A 22,141-nucleotide genomic window follows, 5' to 3' on the forward strand; every position below is an offset into this window, starting at 1 on the left:
ACAAATTCACATCTGGATAATTCTTTTTAATTCTGAATCAGAATAAAATGTTGGAAATGTGAAATTTTCAGTGGTATGAACCAAAACGGAATTTTTTTAAAACTTCGAGGCTGGCAAACTGGCGCCCTCAGAGACAGCTGTGCTGCTTGGGAGCTGGGCAACCTAGAGAGCCTTGGCATATGTCTACATTGCACACTAAGCCCAGGCTCTGACTCAGCTTTGACCCCAAATCCCCCTTCCGTCCACATACACATCAGTCTTACTTAGGTCAGCAAGCACTGAAGACCCAGGTCCTAGGATCCTGCTAGGGAGGAGGAGAAGAGCCCAAGTGCTGCTATGACTCAGGTCCAAGCCCCAGACATTTTGCAGTGTGGACACAGCTCAAGTGGCACATCCAAGTCATGGACACATAAGTGAGGTTGTAAGACCCAGGTCCAGCAATTTTAATCCCAAGTTTACACTATGGTGTGGATGCTCAAGTGCACGTCCACAAGCTCAGGTCTCAGACCCCGGCTTAGGGTGCAGTGGACACATACTTTTGGGACCCATCAGCTGGGCTTCTAGGGAGTCAGATGGCCCACGGATGCTAGGAATCCAGAAAATCCATCGGGTTGGCTGTTGGGGAGCCTGGAGACCTCAGCATTGCAGCTGCCCACTCATGGGCTGTTTTGCAGGCTGATGAGAAACTAAGGAGGCTGGCCTGCCTGCCTGGTTTCCATGGAAAGTTTGGATACAGTAGACACATCCCTGTGTTTTGATTCTGTCAAACCAGCATTATCTGATGAGAAAACCGTTCCACTGGAAAAATTTGGACCTGCTCTACCACTGACTCTTTGGGCCAGGTTAGAGGCAAAATAGTGGGAAAGCAGGCAGAAGCAGCAATTGCATACACTGTATCTGCTTTGTGGATTATATTCCATAGATCACTTCATTCTACATAGCTTCCAGGACTATATTCTGCTATCCCTATTTACCTTGATTAGTATCTTACTTGGCCAGTAGTCTTGCTGATTTCAATGGGACCATTCAAAGAGTAATATCTTAGTCAAGGTGAGCAAAGGCGTCACAATCTGGCTCTTACACACACACACACACACACACACACACACACACACACACATCCTTTCAGAATTAAACAGTGATGCAAATCCTGGGAAACTTGCCAATGTACCTGTCAGCCTGACATTAGCAATTTAGGTCTGTGTACCTGTGATCTATAATTAATGTGTAGCAGTCGGCGTTATTTACGAATCTTGAGGCTTCTTTCATACGCTGATGCAACCTAAGGTCTTTGTTGTTTTGTTCTCAGCAAATAGTAACGTTAAGAAATCAGAAGGTTTGTAAAAGTAAAGACTGCTCAGCTGCTTAGATATTTATGTGGTTTGTGTTGGTCTGAAGGTTTATCTATTTTATCTCCCATGATAAGTCCTAATTGAATGGCAGACAAGAACTGGCAAAACTCAAAATTAGGCACAATTCCCCACAAACCCCAGCTATTAGTAGAACAGGTGTCCTGTAGGAACTAGCAAATATTTGTGTCATATCATTACCAGCTCGCATCTAGAAGAGACAGAGGCATATTCCTCTACCACTGGAAACAGAAACATATTGATTTTGTTTAAGAGAAAGTTTGGGGCGAGAATGGTACATACATTCTCTTAAGCGAATGGCAGAAGAAACAGGTTTCCTAAATTTCTAATACACTTGCATTTTGCCCTGTGATAATGAATGCAAGATAGATTTTTTTTGCAGATAAACTCTTGTTGAGATGACAGTCGTAATGTTCTATATTTTCATGGTTCCCATGGTTACTCAAACTCTTTATGTAGCAACTCTGATGCAACTGAGTCAGATGCTTCAAACTCCTACTAAATAAGAAGTTGAATGACCATCCAAGCTGAGCTGGATACTTGCCCCAGCCATAAGTGGACCTCATGGTCCAGCTTCTCAAAGTCTTTGGCACCTCACTCTTATTGAAATCGATGGGAATTAGTTGCCTAAGTAACTTTGGAGATATGGGCTCATGCCCTTAGAGACATCTTTGCAATGTCAGCTGTCACTTTCCGTGTTTAAAACCCCACTGAAGGATTCTCTGGAGCAGGATGGGAGGGTGGAATGATATTTTTTCCTCCACTGATGTCTGAAGCTCCCTGTTTGCCGGATGAACCTTACTCAGGACAGCATGCTGAATGCCCTGTCCCTATTGGGAGAAAATACTCATCAAATAGCTTTACATTACTTACGTCGTTTGGCCCCTGCCTGCAGTTCCTCCACCCTGTAGACAGACAGCCTATTCACCCCACCACAGATGGAACCTTTCTCTCCTTTACATTCATTGTTGCACTCTTCTTGCTTTGCAATAGTTACTGGGAGCTTGTTCCCACAGTAACATTCTGCACCATACTCTAAGCCAGCGTAGGTATAAGCCCTGTAGGAAGAAAACAATACCTTGAATACAGCTAGACCCTTTCATTCCAAAGTTTCTCTGTGTGGTTGGCAAACCTGGGAAACTTCTATACACAATGCCCCTGACCACCACAAGAAATGTTGCCAACTCTGGGTAGCAAGGCAGCAACTGTTAAAAAGGTGAATAACAACACGGCACAACAGTGATTGGCAAGAAGTGCAGAATAACATATCCAGTTGAAAGCAAACAGGGAATTTTGTTAAGCAGAATATAAAGATCCCCATGGCAATTTGCCCAGTGCACTCAGTTTTAATACTCCTGCTTTTGAAAGATGTGCTAAGGAAATATTAATAGTGATATTTTCCCAGGACTTTATTTTCATGTCTTATCCAAATGACAGCCCAACAGCACAGTGCTCTGAAGACTATGCTGGGTACTGGTTCAGTAGTGTCTCCTGTGGAATCACAGCACCATTTCTTGAAACAATAGTGTTTGTTGGAGGTTTCTTATCCAAGTACTGCTCAGGCCTGAGCCTGTTTAGAATGTCAGATGTGATGGCATCGCAGCGCAAGCGGAGATGGGTCCTGGTCCAAGCAAAATATTTCAGCTCTTTTTTGTAAAGTATTTGACCATTTAGAGCAGCACAGAAGAAAAGTCCATTTCTGAAGCTATCTTGACTAGCCTTTAAAAGGAGCCAATTTTGATTCAGTTAAGGAACTTTCAAATGGTCAAAATAAAGAAGCGGATATTACTCCAATTTTAGATTAAATGCTTCCTTTTCTCCTTCAAGGTATAAAAGTGTGCTTCAGTGAACAGTTACTATATAAAATAAGAAAACCCAAAAATAAGTATGAAAGGGCAATCCGCTCTGATTGTGGAGGTGTCTGTTAAAAATTTTAACATATGGCTTGGTGTAAGGAAGTTAACATTTGCATGGATGTAGTTTAACTGTCAGTACAAAATGATGGCATACAAATAGAAAGCCTTTCTCTCTTAAGGTGAACTCTCTCTCGCTCTCTGAGTTTCTTGCCCACACCAAGACAAACACACTCACACAGCTGTGAGAATACAAGGTGAGATTTGGAGCTATGCTGATTAACATCAGCTGAGGGTCTGGCTCATTATTCTTAAATATATTTCAAACAATCAATAAACTGCTTGTAAAGGGATTCCCACTTACGTTTCTTTTTGGTGGAGGAAGAGTTAATGGCTAATTCCCTGTTGCTGTTCAAGCAGAGCTGTATTATTACTTTCAGTATTATTTATTGTATCTGCCTCTTCAGCTCCTCTCCAGTCTGAATGTAACTGTCATTTAATACTTGTAATCACAATCATTGTTACTAAAAATTAATACTAAACAAGCTTTGAAGAAGGATGCTTTTGTGGTTGACACACTGGACTGGGACTTGGGGGATCTGGGTTCAGTTCCCAACACATTGTCTCTAGGGCTTCAGGCAAGTCATTTAATCTTCCTGTGCCTCAATTCTCCATCTGTAAAATGGGGATAATAACCATTCCTTTCCGTGTGTCCTGAGTCCAATATGAGCACCTGCTCTGGAGTATAATTCCCCTGTGCACCAAGTTAAATCATGAGCAAGATCAACCCTTCTAATACTTCAAGCTGTCCTGAATCATAAAGTCTCGTCAGTTTTCATAAGAGGCTCTGCTAGGCCCTGCTAACCTGAAGCACTACAGCTAGAGGAATTAGCATATCCCAAGAGCGAGTCTCTCATGGTTACACAGTGATTTTAAACATTGCCCTGAACAACGGGTAGCACGTAAGGGTACTAATGGGATGATGTAGCTGAGAAAGCAGTGTGCCTGAGCCACACCTCTGAGTCTTCGTTCTTCTTCTGCTTCCTCTTGCCCCTGGGAGCAGAGAGACTGGTGGAGAAATGCAGGCCTATACCTGCCATCAGTTCTTACCACCGATTCACATGCTGGCTCAGCTAATCTGGCCAGTGAGCCTGGGGGCAGAGCCAACATGCTGACCAGTTCTTACCCCCTCCTATTCCCCACATGCACGTGTTCAGGTCACGTTACAGTTCAGACCACAAATTGGGCTAGCGAACATTTCCTGCACTCTCTGTTCATTTCCATGTAGCTAAGCAGTAATTCCAGGGAAGGACACTGACCCCAAAATGGCTTTGCTTCTGTGGTTAGGCAGGGGTGAAAGAGTCCCCTTCTTGCAGTGTTGCCAAGCAACCTTATGTTTGGAGGCATGAGGTAAACACTGTTTTCAAAATGGTTTTTCTTCTCTTTAATATATGCACGTTCTTCCGCATTGTGAACTCAGTTCTAAATTCCCTTTGCTATCGGAGAACAGTGAAAAGTGCAGTGAAAAATCTCTCTTTACCTCTCAGCACAAGCTTCTTGACAATGAGATACTGTCATTTTTCTTAAGTCATAAAACACGGCTCCCTTCAATGTCTTCTCCCTGGAATCATCACTGAAGCATCCAACGTAAGTGCCTAAAGTACATGAAATAGCACAATAGTTAGAGATTATCTTACATCCTGGAACATTCAACTGCAAATTCAAGGTCCTTAGTTACACATGGCACTTTGCTATTTGCTCAGGTTGTAGCAATATGTTTGGTAGCCTGGGCTGATACATAGACTAGTCGTGTTGACATTCAACTCTTCTAAGAAATCTTTTTGTTATTAGGGGGTGAAGTTAAGGTTGAGGGTGAAAGGAGGCAAAGTAAGGATGAGGCCTACCACAGAAAGGCAAGAGGATAGCTGTGAATGCTGGTGGGGGTTATATCTGATAGGGTATGTGGGGAGTGGACAGGTGAGGGAAATGTAGGAGAAAAGGAAACTTATCCACATAAGTTATTTTAAAATATAAGATCCTTATGTTTTTCCTAGATCCTTGCACACTCATTTACTCCCTTCTGTAGTTCCTTCTGTCCATCACCCATGGCAACAGAGCCCTCCGTCCACCTACTGTGGCCCCACCCTGGTCACCATCCCTGATCCACCATTCTAGGTCATCCTATCTTGAGTCCTCACCACACCTCCACATCTTCTGTCCTCTGCCCCGTCTAAGTTCCCAGTACCCTACATCCTCTTCCATGCAGCCTATTCTGCATCCCTCCTGGGGCCAAGCCAGGGCCAAGTTAAGCCCCTAGCATGAGTTATGGCAGCATTTAACTTGCCCCTGGCTATAACAGCCCCCACCAGCCAGAAACTACTGTAGCAGTCACCAAGTGCAACAGCGCTTCAGCCATGCTCTTCTTTCTATAGCTAGCTCACCTATTAGGGCAATAGTGTTGGCCATACTGGCCCTTATGCCACCCTGGGATTCCCCTTAGCCAGCTAAGATAGCTCTGTAGCAGCTTTGGCCAGCAGACCTGCTCAGAGCAGCTGCAGCAATTGGTCAAGATATGGCACATGATAAGCCAACAAAATGAGTTAGGAAAAATGTTCAGAGTGAAGGGAAAGTATATTTTTATAAATACCATGACTTGGAAAAACCTTTGGGATTGTTCAAAAACTTCCCTGAAAAGCTCTACCCTGGAATGAAATGAGGTGTAAGAAGTTTCAGGAAGCTGGTTCTTTTTGAAATAGGTAGGGCTGTATTGAAAACTGTGTCTGCAGTGGAAAGGTAACTTTAGCCTTAGCTATGGAGCTCTCTCTGTCTATCCTATTGAACCTCACCTCCTCTTCCATTGCTAGTACTTAGACCTTTGAAATACACCTGGCTTTACTTAGAGTTTGAAAGCAAAATATTTCAGCCTGCCTCCTATATTAGACATCTTTGTGTTTTTTATTTCAATAACAGACTACAGGAAAAACTTGTGTAGCCTGTGATATACTTAAAAGAATTCCCCACCAGAAGAAATATGGAGATGCTTTATAACGTACAGTGGAGTGATTCAGGTATATGCAGTAATTCGGGTATAAAGGATGAGAGGAAATTTGATTCTGGAATTTGATTCCTATTAAAATAGGAATATTAGAGGATGTAAGTATCATGTGATCCATAGACAGGAAGGGAAAATAAGATTAGAATTGATAAAAACCATACTGAAGAGTAATAAATCAAACGACAAGGGGGAAAAAAGCTGCTCCACATTCTAATGGAGAATTCAGAGCTGATAAAATAAATCCAACGTTTCAATGGCACAAACAGCACAGTAGTTTCAAAGAACTGCACATTGGTAATTTGCAAACATGCAATTAGAAAATTCGCAAACACCCACAAAAAGCTGTTAATGAGATGTGAGTTATGCACCTGAAATTAGAATTTTTATATTTCAGTGGGGCCTTTTGATTTCAGGGACTTGATTCCACCCAGTTGCCACTGAAGATGTAATATGGGTTCTTGTCAAATTCATAGATAGCATAAGAGAATCTAAGTTAATGTAAATTATACCTGGTTCTAGCCCCCATGAGTAATTTCCATCACTGTAGACTCCTATAATTCTCTTATCTACTTATCAATATCTGCCTTAATCTTTGTCATCACTAAGACCACATGACCTTAGAATGCAATGGTGTTTCAGTGATAATGTCTGTCAAATAGTGAATAACATGTAATGGGATGATAATTTCTGATGAAGCCATATGAGCTCTTATAAAGCATCCTAGAAATATGCACTATTATTAGCTGGAAATATGTTCTACTGCACCGCAACACACCATATATTATTATTTGTGTTAGAAGTAATACTTGGGAGACACATTCTGCGTGATGCTGTACAAATACCTGGAAGAGACATTCTCTGCCCTGAACAGCTTAGAATCCTAATAGAAGAGAAAGTTAAGGATGGTGGGGGGAAACAGAGGTGAAACGATTGCCCAAAGTCACGCAGCAAGTCAGTTGGCAAAGCTGTAAATTACAGCTGTGTGAATAACTGATTTTTCAGTTACCTGTCAATTCCACAAAAATGGAGGGTGAGGGGGACATTGCTGAGTTGACCCAGATCTGAAATTTTTCAAAATTTCTGTCAAATTGGGGAGGAAAAAAAGTTTTGAGTCAAACAGAATGTTTTGTTTTGATTTTGAGCTCTTCAAAAAAAAATTTTTTTAAAAATAAAACAAACTTGGAAACAATAAAATAAAAATGAATAATGAATAAAAAACAAATGCACATTTTATTTTGAAAATGTCAGAACAAAATGTTTTGATTTTGCAGAGGAAATTATTGGGGGTGGAGTTTTGACATAAACAATTATACATATTCTATATGAATCTATATATTTTTGCCAAAACCAAAACAAATTTGGCCAAAAATGTTGCTGACATCTTTTGGGAATAGAACCACATCAGGCATCCTACACACAACAAGACACTGCCTTCCCCTTTTAAATCAAAAATTTTTCCAGCCCTCTCAAAGTTGTAGACTGTATCCTTTGAGACTGTATCCTGTAAGAGTATCACAGATGCTGTGATGATCTTAGTAGGAAAGCAGACCTTTTGCTGGTTCTCTGCACCAGGGTAAAATTTCCCCCTCAGAAAATTATTTTTTTTAAATGATCCAGGTGTATTGTATTGACAGTAATTTCACACCAAGGTGTCTTTACAATCTAAATGGCTAAACTGTTGCTCAAGAAACTCAGATTGGGATTTTTAAAGGTGCTTAGGTGAGTTTGGCCCATATCTCAGTAGGCACTCCGACCCAGATCTGGGTGTTAGGCCCATCCTTTTGAGGATCTTGTCCTGGGTGCCTTATTTCCTTAGGGTAAAATTTTCAAAGGGTCTAAATGCCAGATTTTTAAAGGTATTTAGATGCCTAAAGATGCCTCTAAGTGCCTAGCATGACTTTCAAAAGCACTTAAGTAGGTCATGTGCCTAACTCTCATTGATTTATAACTGATAACTCCCACAGCCTAGTCTTCCTTTGAAAATCCTTCTATGACCTGAGAATCTCACTCTTTCAGGACCAAAATAGCTTTGAAAATCTGGCCCTAAGTCACTTTTGAAAATGGATTTAAGTGCTTTTGAAAATTTTACCCTTATGATCCTTTGTAAATCTTGGCCTTGTTGAACTATGAGCTCTTCAAATTATTACATTAAAATACATTAATGTTGAAAATATCCATAAACGTAGTTAATGGCGATGCCAGTAGCAGCCATTAATCTAGTGCCTTGCTGATGTTATAATTGCTAACTGAAAAGGAGCCAAGAGATATTTATTGTTGCATCTCACTGGATTGTGCACATTTGAATATGCATCATTTGAATATTCAAATGAACATGAAGTGACAATATTAATAACAGCATTGTTAACAAGCCTTTGGAAATTACTATCAATTAAACTTTCCATGTATAGAGTGTGCTGTTTTTCCCCTCTCCTAGTAAACTTACTCACTCTTTATTTCATCATAGATCCCTTCCAAGATATAATGAAATACTTAGTGATTATAATGCCTGCTGAAGTTTCAACCTCACACGGTGATTTCCTTTCAATAAAATGTCACATCGCCTTAAAGCGGCTGTTTTATTTGTATATACCTCCGTTCTCGGCTTCATACTGATAGCATGTGGGCTCGCTCATATGTTTAGCTGGTGTGTCCACCCCACAACTATTCAAGCATAGCATTTGGATAGTTAGTAAGTCAAATCCTTGTTGAGCGTAGGTGAGCGTAGATACTTATGTATGTTTGGTACTTCCATGGCCTCCGTTTCCATAGTATTTGAGCACCTCACAATCTTTAATGTATTTATCCTCACAGCACCCCTTTGTTTTCCCAATCTGTAAAATGGAGATCTGAGGCACTACATAGCTTGCTGAAGGTCACACAGGAAGTCTATGATGGAGCAGGGAAATAAACCGGTATATCCCAACTACCAAGCTAGCACTCTACATTCTAGGCCACCCTTTCTCAGGTCTCCAGTCAGTCTCACCCTCTCTTCACATGCACCAGATCTAATCAGCAACAGCTAAATTGAAGTGAAAAGAGCTAGAACAGCATACAGCTGTCATGAGCGAGAGGAGAATCAGAGCTACCATCTTGATAGTTTCTTCTGCTGTCCAGACTTTAAGTCATGGGGCATGTCGGCATTTATCAAAGCCAGCAAACCAGGTTTATTTCAGCGGGCACCTTGAAACCCTTCAGAACTATATGGGGTGTAAAAATGTGCAGCATGAAAGTACAAATCCTAGGGAATCTGGATGAAGTGAACATAATGTGAACCTGTTTCATGAAGGTCTCTTCCCCTCCCCTCAAATATCGTCACACATGATACAACAAACCTGTCAAGCCCATGTACTAGATGTGCCCTTGCCTTGCTAAATCACCAGTCATCTATTGGGTGAGCAAAAGCAGAGTGTGTACTGTCTTCATGATCAAAAAAGAGACCCTTTGAACTTGTTAAATACTAATCTCTCAGGTGACTCAGCTGATTCTTACAAACAATCGTCCTTTCGACAGAAGTACATTAAAGTATGTGGGAACCAATGTTAGGGAAGAATTATTAGTTGAAACAAAATTGATTCATTCCTAAGTGTTCGTTCTCAGGTCAGTCACAAGTTTGAGTCAACCACAAGACGTGTAAGGAACAGCTTGACTTTGTGTTTCTTGCTAGTCTAGGAGTTTCTGTTAGTCTGAAGCCCACAGTCTACAGACACAGTGCAGTCTGCTGAATCTCACTTAGGGCTGGTCTACACTACCGCAGTAAATCGATCTAACTTATGCAACTTCAGTTATATGAATAACGTAACTGAAGCTGACGTAGTTAGAGCCACTTACTGTGATGGCTACACTGTGCTGTGTTGATGGGAGAGCGTCTCCGGTCAACTTCCCTTATGCTTCTTGGAGAGGTGGAGTACACAAATCAATGGGAGAGTGCTCTTCCATCAATTTAGCATGTCTTCACCAGACCTGCTAAATCGACGCTTGGTGCATTGGTAGCAGCAGTGCCAATTTACTAGTAAGTGTAGACATGCCCTTAGACTCCACCATATTTAAATTGCATAAACACTTATGATCTTTGCCACCCAAACCAGTTAACTGTGAAGTTTTACTCCATAAAGCCCTGAGCACTGTTTGAATCTGGTTCTCTGTCAACTTGAGAATTCCATCTGCAATACTTCGATCCATCTATTGTGCACCATTAATCCTAACTTCTTGTCTCAGTTTCCAAAAATGTCCACACTGGGTGCAACCAGTTGGCATCTTTTTGTGGGGAATTTCAGACAATATTATTTCTTTTGATTATATGCTCTTCATATTGTTGATGATGTTGGTAATGTGGCATCTAGTTATTCGGAGTCCCATTCCTCTAGGTCTTTATTGGCCAGGGAACATGCCAGAAGACCACAGCCTTTTCCAGCTAAGCCTAGAGATAGTGAGGTTTAGATGGGATCGTTACTACCTTGCATTTCTGTTCCAGTGTAATGTTGTTGTGGCAGCCTTCGCCACTATTTCCACATACTTGTGCAAGACTCTGCTCCCTGTCCATTGGTGCTGAAAACTCGCATGCACTTTTACAATGTCCTAGTGGATTTGCTACAGATGACTACAGTGAGCTCAACATATAATGGTACACATAATGGCTTGCTCTTTTTTTCATCCTGTAGTGCCCTGGCACCCGTCATTCAAATCCTTCTGATTATTGTAATTCCTTGATAGTAGGGCTTTTGAGCTTTCAGCTTGTTTGGAAGGAAGCAGCATGTTTGATCATATTACTCCTGCCCTACAGCTGTTTAAGGCTGACTGTCTTTAATGCGGCTGACTGAATCCATCTTATCCTGTTCTTTTGTAGAGGCCTTGGATATATTACAGTCAACTCTCACCAAAATCAGTGGGAGTCTATCCATGTACTCTAATAGGTTCTTCAGGTCAGCTTTTCAAAGATATTTAGGCACCAAAAGATGCAGACGGGCAACTAATGGGATTGTCAAAAGTGCCTCAGAAGGTTAGAGCCCAACTCCCTTTGAAACTAGTGGGGGTTAGGTGCCTAACTTGCTAAGGAAACTTGTGACAATTCTACTTTGGGCAGGTGACCATCTCTGCTGTGGTGGACCATAATGTGTGAAACTTATTCTCTCTAATAATCCACCCTTGTCTCAGCCTCCAGCCTCAGTCTCACTTATTCCCCCAATAGGACTCTTCGGTAGGACTGTGAAAATCACTGAGCGTGCGAATCACTGAATTTTTTTCAGTTCGGTGGCTAAAGCAAAAAAAAAAGTCACAGAACAAACAAACAAAAAACTTGTTTCAAATCAAACTCAATGTTTATTTCCTTCCAAGAGAAAACATTTCATTTTCGTTTTTTGGTGTAGTCTGGTTTTTTGGGTTTTTTTGTTTTTGTTTTTATCTCTTTCTTTTTAAAAAATAATCGAGGTATAATTTGAAACGAAAAGTCACTGTGAATTGAAAAATCTAAAGATTTTCTTTCGAGAATGTCAAAATGAAACATTTTGGGAGTCTGTGGATTTTTTACCAGCCAAAATGATTTGGTGAAGTCAACATGAATTCACAAAATATTACAGTCCACCCAAATCGGTGTTTTTCAATGAAAGTAAGTTCCATCCAAAATTTTTTGCCTAGCTCTAAGTATGACCCTTGTTTAAATCACTTCATTTTCTTCTCCTCTCCTTCTGTCAGACACCATAGCTTCACAATGAATATTTTATGACCTCTTGATGATATTCTATATAAAATCATTGTTACTTTTTTACTATGAATTTTCAGGCCACATCCTGAGCGTTTAGCTGGGGATGCTCTAAAAATACGAGGCTCGCAATTATGAAATTCTTTCTGTGTAGTGTGTGGGGAGGGAATACAGAGCCTTCATCTCACTGTGAAGCCTTCCTTAAGGCTGGCTAGAATAGCAGCTCCATGCACTAGAAGGAGTCCAGGCTTTCCTAAAGATCACACTGTGCCCAAAAGTGGGGAAGAGAGCACAGCAAGACAAGGCTCCATTTCCCTTCCCACCCATGTCACACCAGCCAGTGGAACCAGACAGTCACATGAGGAGAGTATCCTGCACCCCTTAAAAGGGAGTAGCAGTTTGCACTCACTCCTACAATGCACCAGGGAGCTTAGAGAGGCAGACTGGTTTCCAGTACCTCGATGTGGTGGTACACCTCTACACTGACCCGAATGCCAGGCTGGGCCTTAAAGGTACAATCACACCCAAGAAGACTAGCCAGTGTTTTTACAAAAACAGATAGAAAATATAAGGCCTGATTCTGCTGTGTTAACTCATGCTTTGGTCATGCCTGTTTCCCCATTGAATTCAGTGGGGCAGCACATGTATGTATTTTTCAGCATGAGTTAGGGTGATACTGATACAGACTTACACGGTTACCCCTCTGAAATCATACATATACTTAGCTTGGATAAAATAGTTTGTAAATGCTCAAGAGCTAATACAGAAGTACATTCCTGTAAGCAGTCAGAATACCTCTCACATGCTTATGAAAGGTATCAATCTTTGTCTGAAACAAAGTCCTACATGACAGAAAATGGAAGTTGGGAAAAGCCCTTACCTTTGTTTTCACCTGTATGTTGCATCACCTTAGATCCCATTGCTTGCATGGGTTCTTGTTCATTAATGAACCTGTGAAACCATCTTCTTCTTAACTGTCTCAGTTCTGAGTTCCGGGACCTTAGCCACCGTGGCCCATACCTCTGATCTGATGTTGGATCATGGAGCACATCCATGTCCACCAGAAGCTTAGAATTCAAACGAGGGTTTTGCATTGCTCTGGTATCTAGGATTCCAACTCCTATCACCATATCTGAAACCGGTGAGACCTGAATATTCGAGGTCCCATGTGTGCCTTGCTGGATAACCAAGCGGGATCGCTGTAATAGGAGAAGACTGCCAGCCATTAGGTAAGCTGCTGTGAGAAAGAAGAGCAGAAACTGGGTCCGCCGAAGAAATTTCTGTAGTCTGAAAAAAGGTTTGGCCATACCCTTACTGAAACTGGGCCCTTTACGCCTTTAGAACGGCCCCTGAATCACCGTTTGAAATTGTATTAGTTCCTCCCATAAGTTCATCCCATCACTTTAATGTGTCCTCCCCCATAAAAATTGTCTTTTTCAGTAGCAACAGCAACTACAATGGCATCATGCTTTATATCCATAGAACTGTGGGGTTTCTGGGCAGCTGATCTGAACTTATGAACAGTTCCATGACTGTGGCCAGTTCCACTTCATAACATCAAATTCCAGAAGGAGAGGAAACCTGAAATATTAAGAAAAATAAAGTTGGCTCTGATCCCATTAGCAAACACTTACCATGTTGAGGTCTTTTCCCCCTTCTTTTATTTTAGCTAAACATATAAAGACAATAATCCTGGTAGAATTATTGATTTAAAAAGGATCCAGCTGCAGATTTCTAATTTTACATTTTTCTTTATTTTAACTTGAAATGTACAAGAAACACCTGTATGATTAGAATATTCTCAGGAAGTTTGGAACAGTAAATCCTTTTATTTCCTTTTGTAAATAGCTGACATCTCCGGTCTTTGTTACTGACTGGAACCAGGCGGTCACAATATAGACATCTTTAGAGGAAGATATTATTGGATACTTTCTTTTCAGTGTTACAGTAGCTAAGCTACAAATCTAGATCAGAAAAAAACAGCAGTGTGGGTCTATGGTGAAGAAAAACGAAATGGCATCAGCTCTCAAAGGATAAGAGAATAATTCTTAATCTCCATGAATCACAATAAAATGAGGCTTTATGCTGGAAGGATAGTTCCAATATAGAAATATATTTTGTGTGTGTGTGTGCGTGCCCGCACCTTGCCAAACTTAAAAGGAAGCTAAAGTTTCCACTAATTTGAATCTAGTGTATGTTTCTATGTACATTTTGTGTGAGTGGGTGTGGATGGGGAGTATGTATATATGTATAGATTTAAATTAATGGAATCTTATATTTTCTTTTAAAGTTTTCCAAATATTTCTAGACTATTTTGGGGCTTTGCCATGCATTTAGTTGTGCTGATCTACACAGTGACAGGATTGTCCAAGCAAGAAAAAGCTCTTTTATGCTCTAGGTAACCTTTAACCTTCTGGAACAAATAAAAATGGGCATCTTGCCATATGTTCTCTGAGTTCCCAGTTAATTGCTCCTCTGTGGAACCATGAAAGCACTGAGAAAAGATGCAGTTTGTTCCAGAAAAGAAAATATTATAACTCTAATTTAACTTGCATTCAGAGCACTCTCGAAACCAGCATCAGAACAAGGAAACTTGCTGTCTACTCATCTGCCATTCTTTTCATAGCATTTCTCCACTCTTTGCAGTTCCTGATTAAATGTCTGAGGATACTTCTATATGCCTCTTGCTAAAATATATATGATCATGTAAAATTTCTCCTTAATTCTCTTTAACATTTTGTTTTTGCTTAGTTGTGTAATCTCTTTGCTTCTTAATCACCAATCAATGAAAGGTAAACCTTTCTCATTCAAAAATGTATTACAGTTCATTTGACCATCCATTCTTTTTGTCCAATCTCCTTTTGTCTATTTTTCCTCAATAACAGACTGAGCTTAGGAGAAAAGGTCAATACATTCTAACTTTGCAGATCAGCTGACTAGGTTTTTGATGACCTGATTTAGAGAACTCCTAATTTAAAACCAAAGTATCCAATTCTTAATCCCACAGGGCTGACTAGCATCTGAAACATGGGGTAAGAAGTAAGATTTTGCTGTGTTCATATCTGCGACTCCATTTTCTTCAAACTTCACAAGCAATTCTCATCTTCTCACCAATAACAACTGTGGAACTTTGCAGCTCACATCCATAATTCAGCTGACAAACTTTTGAGAGATTCAGTGTGTTCCAAAAGACACATCATATTTTATGAACTATTGAAGGCCAGATCCTCAAGTGGTGCAAATCAGCATGGCTCCATTCAGTAATGCTGACTGCGACCAGCTGAAGATTTCACCCTTAATTTTTAAATTAACATCTTTGATCAACAACATTGATGCTTAGAAATGACAATAATGGAGTTATATAAATACAGAGCTAGATTAATAGAAGGTTTATAATAATTACATATTGCAGATTACTACTCTTCTCATTATGCTGAAGTAACACTGTAAAGGCACATAAGAACCATTTGATTCACTATTTGTGCATAATATTCAGCTATTACCAACATCTCTGTTGTTCTCTAAATAGATTATACTTTAAAAGGAAGTTGGGTACACGTTAACTATTCAAGATTCCGAGGGGAAATTACGACTCTTTGAGGTGTATTGCATTCAAGACAAAGGCTTTGCAGATAGAAGAATCAGCCAAGGCACACCCTTGTGGCCAGTTTCTGAACAGATCGCACACCTCACCCTTCCATTTGTTAAAAAGGAGACTACAAGAAGTCAGGCTGAAAGGTGAACTGTCAGGCTGGAGGGAGTTTACTGGTGGAGATCCTCAGGGATCAGTCTTGGGATCAATCTTATTTAACATTTTCAGTAGTGAAGGGGGCACAAAAAGTGGGAGTGTATTTTCAAAACAATCAGCGACTGACACAAAGTTGGGAGGTATTGCCAATATAGAGGTGGACTGGAATATCATGCAGGAAGATTTAGATGTCCTAGAAAACTGAATTAATAGAAATGGTATGAAATTTAATAGTGCAAAGTGCAGTTAGGGACTAACAGTTTTTGCTATAAGCTGGGGAGTTATTGGTTGGAAGTGACAGAGAAGGAGAGAGACTTGGGTGTACTGGTCAATCACAGGATGACTACAAGCTGCCAATGTGATGCAGCTGTGAATAGAGCTAATGAAATCCTAAATACATCAAAGGGATAAAGACCAGGCAAGTAGAGGAGTTATTTAAGTTAAGGACCAATGTTGGCACAACAACAAATAGATATAAACTGGCCATCAACAAGTTTTAGGTTTGAAATTAGACAAAGGTTTCTGACCAGGAGAGGAGTGATATTCTGGACCAGCTTTCCCAAGGGAGTGGGGGGCCCACCTGCAACAGCTATTAGTAAGTATTGCCAACAGCTGGAAATGGGACACTAGATGGAGAGAACGTTCAGTTATTACAGAGAATTCTTTCTCTAGTGTCTGGCTGGTGGGATTTGTCCCCACACACAGTATTTGGGGCTGGGATGGAATTTTCCTTCAGGTCAGATTGGCAGAGACTTGGGTTTTTTTTCACCTTTCTCTGCAGCCTGGGGTCTGGATCATTGGCTTGTTTGAACTAGAGTAAACGATGAATTCTCTGAAAACCTGAAGTCTTTAAATCAAGATTTGAGGACTTCAGTAACTCAGCCAGAGGTCATGGCCCATTACAGGAGTAGGTGATGGCCTGTGATGTGTAGGAGGTCAGATTAGATAATCATGATGGTGCCTTCTGGCGTTAAAGTCTAAGTCTATTCATAATAAGGCTTGGCAGAATTAATATTAAGCATTTTTTCTATTTTTATTGATTTAAATGTTCACAGTTGCAGGAAATTGTGAGGGGCAAGACAAGGGATGGTCAGATAATTTTTTAATGACAACAGATGTTGAGATTCAAAAAGTTAAAGCTTTATAACTGTTAAAATACAAATTGTCAACATCATATGTCAAATTATACCTTAAATATCCTTAAACTCTAAGATCTCAACCCACATTTTTTTTATTCATCTGTAAATTTTTATTATTATTGATGGAAATATTTTTCATCTTTTTTGGGGGTACATCAAAATTGATGTTTACTAACATTTACTGATAAATTTAATCCTTCAAAGCCTGTTCATAATGTAGCTTCTCAGAGCTGCAGTTATTAATATGCTATAATATAGGCAATGATTATTGCAATCATATACAGTCAAATATTTTTATATTTTTTCTTAGCACTGAGACATGACTTTATAGATTTTTTTTTTTATATTCACAATACTTTTGCCTATTTTTTTATTTCAGGTTTTGTTTGATACTCAGAGATCCAGTAATCATTAGAAAAATGGTTAAAAACAAGGAATCTGAATAAAATACATTGCCAGGTGGAAAAGAAGTAAAATACACATCTCTGACAAGCACAATACTTAGTTTACAAGAGAGAGTTCTTCTCTACCACTTTTCATTCAAAGATTTCAAAGTGCTTTACAAAGGACCAATTTTACAGATGGGAAAACTGAGGCACAAAGTGGGTAGGTCCAGATCCCAAGTGGTAATTAGGTGCTTACGTACCTTTTGTGGATCTGGGCTGACATGATTTGCTAGGGCCACAGGGCAGTGGCAAGCCAGGCACAGAATCCAGGTCTCCCAATTCCCCATTCGATGCCCTATCTATCTACACATGGGTATTCACACTTCTGTTTATGGGGCAGAGGGAAAAAAAACAACTATTCCCAACCTCAGAAGCTTCATCCATTATATGGATGTCACGGGGGACAGAACTTGCAGAGATTAGCGCTAAATACCAGTGATTCTGAAAGGTTAGGGTATTACCAGTAATAGGTTGAGGGAAAATCATATTTAATGGGATTGTTCTGACAGTGTCTTACCTCTGTCCTTAGCAGAGGAACTGTAAACACCTGGATTTCTTTGTGTCAACTGATCACAGAAAAGTCTCCTTCTGGCAGAGTACATCTCTTTTTTTTTCCCCCAGCCTTCCCCTCCCTGCAGGTTTGTAACAGTGGCATCGCAATAATGCAATACACAGAGCTAAATGACAGCTCTGAGATCCAGTGGAAAACGGTAGTGGCTAGAAGCAGCTGTAGAAGCTGAATGCAGATGGATGGATGCATTGTGCCCAAACACTGTATAATGTGCCTTGTTCCGCTCTCGCTTAAAACCATTTTACACTGCTCTGTTTCCACTTACTTCAGTGGAATCACTCCATATTTAGGTAAACCATGTAAACCAGTGAGAGTGGATCTAAGTCCAATGTGTCTAGGAGCACTGAGGGTGGTTCATTCAACAGTGATACCTGCTACACCTGCCTCCAAAACGCGTCATGTTTGCTCCTTGGTGATGCCTGTCGGTGTCTGGGGAGAAGGGTCTGGCCAGACCCCCACCTCCCGCCCACCTAGACTCAACCCCTTTGGGCTATGCAGTGCCGCCGGTAGTACTAGCAGGCCTTGCTCTTCCACTCGGAGCACAAAGAGCCCCGTTACGGTTGCCTCTTGTGTCAGGGCACTGTTGGAAAGGGACTACCAGTACCCTCTCTTTCCACCCACCAGCATGGAAAGCCACAAGTTAGCCTTATGTTTGCCACCTGTTTATTGAGCATACAAAGAACACACAAGACATCTAACATATGCAGAAGAACAACTTCAGTCTAAAAGACGCTTAGCAGAGCTCCCACTGAGTTGGCTAAGAGGGAAGCTTTTTATTATTGTTATTATTTATTTACTGCAGATGGACTTCCCAAGAGTTTCACAAACATTTAACCTACAGACCAGATTTGGTGGGTGGCCTGGGGATACATGGGAGGGGTGAGTAGTGAGGGGGAGCTCAACTATATTGATTACATCCACTCTCATGCACTGTTGCCAACTCTCTCGATTTCATTGTGAGCCTCTCAATGTATTATATTTTCCAAAAAGCCTCAGCTCAAGTCTGGTGATTACAGGAGAATCTCAGCTTTCCTTAAACAAAAAAAAGCCAATTTCTAGCCCTCACAGCTGTAGAGAAATCTTGGAAACGTGAAGCAAGAATGATCTAAAGGCTTAGAAAACAGAAGATAAATAAAATGGACCCCAAATGCATTAGTCTCATGATTTTTAAGCTAATCTTGTGATATGTTTTGGAGCAATGACACAATTTTTGAAAGTTTGGGGTTGACCTCACTGCTGTGTCCAGCCATTAGTTGACATGCACAACAGTATGAATGCTATGCTCCCCTCTTTTCCACAGAAGAGGAGCAGAGGGGTGAAAAGAGGTACCATAGTAAGTCATTATTCCCTGCAAATTAATTTAACAGCAAATCCTATCTTTTGAAAAATGGGAGACTCGAATACTTTCTGTTTTAGCTTCCTTTCCACTATTAATAGGTCCGAATAAAGAATGAATCCTTTCCATTTGCTTAAAAGGTTTCAAATGTCAGAAGTGAATTTTAGCACAGGCAGTGTGATGTGTGTAAATTATCCTCAAATCCAGTGTCCCTTAATTCAGTTGTCAGACAAGTACATTGTAGGCAAATTGCAAAAATACTCCACTGGAGCAATACTGCAAATGTACAACTCACAAAAAATAAGTGTTTCTGTTAGCGGGAAGACAGAGGAGTGCCACTAGCAAGGATTGCCACTGACATATAAAAATGCCATTTAATTTTTCCATGAACTGTGTATTTCAGTATTGCCAGAGTAAGTCTAGAAAAACATCACTTTTGACAATTACGTTAAGAAATAAGAGAGACATGGTGAGATATGATAATCGGAAATTTGTCTTGTATATATAAATGTTCACTTTAAATTACTGAAATCAATATGAAAAAGGCATTCCTTAGTAGGAGAAGAGCCTTTTACCTCTATATATCTGTTCTCTCATGACAGGGGACTTATCCTTTTAGATGCCTATTAGCCCCAGATTAATTGACAACACGGATTGGTTGAATAGATTTGGGATTCCTGTTTAGGAATGCTACAATTCCCATGGCAGTCAGAAAAGGAGAACAGACTGTAAGGGTGTATAATTAATGGGATAGAGGCTAATGTTGAAAATATGTGATTATGTACTTGGAATACACCCACACCTACAATATCAGGATCTGTTCTAATCACACCATCTCAAAAAACTTGCAGTAGAAACAGAAGAGAGGTTGAGATGGGCAATGAAAATGATTAAAGAGATGGAGATGCTTCCTAATGAAGATAGAAATAACAGGACTGGGATGGTTAAGGATAGAGAGAAAACATAACAGAGGCATAAAACAATGAATGATAGAAAGAAGGTAAATTGGATGCTCTTATTTTTCATAATACAAAAACAAAGGAACATTCCGTGACAATGAAAGACAATGCAATCTAAAAGAGTAAATGCCAGTGTGCACAAACCATAACTAACCTGTGAAACTCATTGCCACAAGATATCATTGAAGGCAGGATCTTAGTAGGATTGAAAAAAGCAATAAACATTTATGTGGTTATGAGAACATCCACCGTGATGGATGTTCCCATAAACTCCCATAACTCCTGTTAGTTAATCCTTGGTTTAGGACCTGATTTAGGAAGAAATTCCCTCTATGGATAGTCTTCCATAATTCCATGATCTTCCAGTATAGGGTACCTTGTATTTCTCTGAAGTGTCTTATTTTGGCCATTGTCAGACGTAGGATTTTGGACAAAGGAATCTTGGGTCTGATTAAGTATGAAAATTCCTCTGTTGCTAATATATAAAAACCCACAGCCTTACTTACTGTATTAGCAGTGGGTGAACCTCCAAATATTCATAGACCAGATTCAGATCAGAAAAGTGCTGAAATGTCTGAACCCTCATGGGATCTGTAGCCTATTCTAACTGCTTGCATCTGCAGAATTTTGTGAAGAATTTTCACAAGAACAATTAGTTTTTCTTCTTGCTTCTGGCCACAGTGGAAATACCACGGGAACCTTACACAACACTACAATTCCTAGCAAGATAACAGAAGTGAGAAAATATCTGAACATTCAGAACCTCAAAATAGACGTGGTTCAAATTTGGTTCCTAAACTAGCTAAAGTCATGTTTCTTTCCACCCGGCCTGAAAATAGCCACTCAAGAAGAAGATGGCTCAAAATCATACCAGATATGTTAATTTGTTAGCGGTCAAATCCTCCCACTCCACCCCAGCCTGGGGTGGCACAACAGGGCTTATGGGGATGACTGGGAAGGGATCCACCCCTGAACACGTTCATTCGTTATTTTACAGTAATGGTAAATGCCCCATAGTACTAGGTCCTGTGCATGCATGTAATAAAAAGACCCTGCCCCAAAGACCTTACAATCCACAAAGCACTGTCATCAGCAGTACAAGGATGGTTGTTGCAACCCAAAGGTCAAATTAACCCTTGCAGCTGGTGTTACACCTTTACTTTGCGAAAAGTAGATCACCCCAGCCTCCGGCTCCTGCAGACCACCTCATCCCACCCCTAAATCCCATTCTACTCGGCTCTGTAGCAGTCTAGAGGCATGGTCCCCGACCCAGTCACCAGAAATTCTGTACCCTTCCATTTAGTTCTCCTCCATGTAATTCTAAGTCCTCCAAAGCCATGGCACAAGGGGGCAAGATTTGCCTCTGAGGCTGTAATGCCAAAAAGTATGATATATTAGAGTTGGTTCTACTTGCAGAGATGAGTGAGTGAGACAGTCTCTACCTTGGAGCATTTACAACCTATAGGTCAGAATTTTAATGGGTGTAAATCAATGTAGATCCATTCACTGTAATAAGGATCTGGCCCTATTAATCAAATTCCTTCCTGATGGTGGAGGTGGGCCTCTGTCTTGTAAAGTGCCCTGTAGTGCTCTACAAATGTTTAATAGCAATGACATGAGTAACAGATATTTTTAACACCCACACATCATTAACATGTGCACAGTGAGGTGTGGTTTTTTTTAGAAGGATTTGTATGTATGGCTTCTCCTGAATAGCTTTGAAAATTTGCCTTGTAGTTAGTGTCTCCGCAACACTGATAAGTTACACATAGTGTCAAGAAATGTGAGAGCACATTTAATCCCCACCGTCTCTAAAACATTCAGCACTTAGCATCCCATTGTGCATTGACAGTGAGAAAAATCAGACCTGAGGCATTTACAGTTCTGATTTTCTTTCAGCACATATACAATACCAGATTTATAGCTGTGCCATAAAGAATTTGATACAAAGAAAAGCAGGTTGATGATA

The 22,141-nt window shown here is 40.4% G+C and overlaps 1 protein-coding gene across 2 annotated transcripts in view; it reads right to left on the reverse strand.

The window, feature by feature from the left end:
* WSCD1 (WSC domain containing 1) overlaps positions 1-22,141 on the reverse strand; it is a 56,318-nt gene that overhangs the window by 29,168 nt on the left and 5,009 nt on the right. For both annotated transcript variants that reach the window (XM_075073969.1, XM_032779459.2), the window contains exons 2-4: positions 12,854-13,554; positions 4,764-4,878; positions 2,244-2,428 (exon numbers count right to left, since the gene is read on the reverse strand). In XM_075073969.1, the coding sequence (XP_074930070.1) occupies positions 2,244-2,428; positions 4,764-4,878; positions 12,854-13,280 (727 nt within the window). In that variant the 5' untranslated portion in view covers positions 13,281-13,554. The remainder of the gene's footprint in view (positions 1-2,243; positions 2,429-4,763; positions 4,879-12,853; positions 13,555-22,141) is intronic.

This window comes from Chelonoidis abingdonii, chromosome 20 (genome assembly GCF_003597395.2).
Source record: "Chelonoidis abingdonii isolate Lonesome George chromosome 20, CheloAbing_2.0, whole genome shotgun sequence".
Lineage (NCBI taxonomy): Eukaryota > Metazoa > Chordata > Testudines > Testudinidae > Chelonoidis > Chelonoidis abingdonii.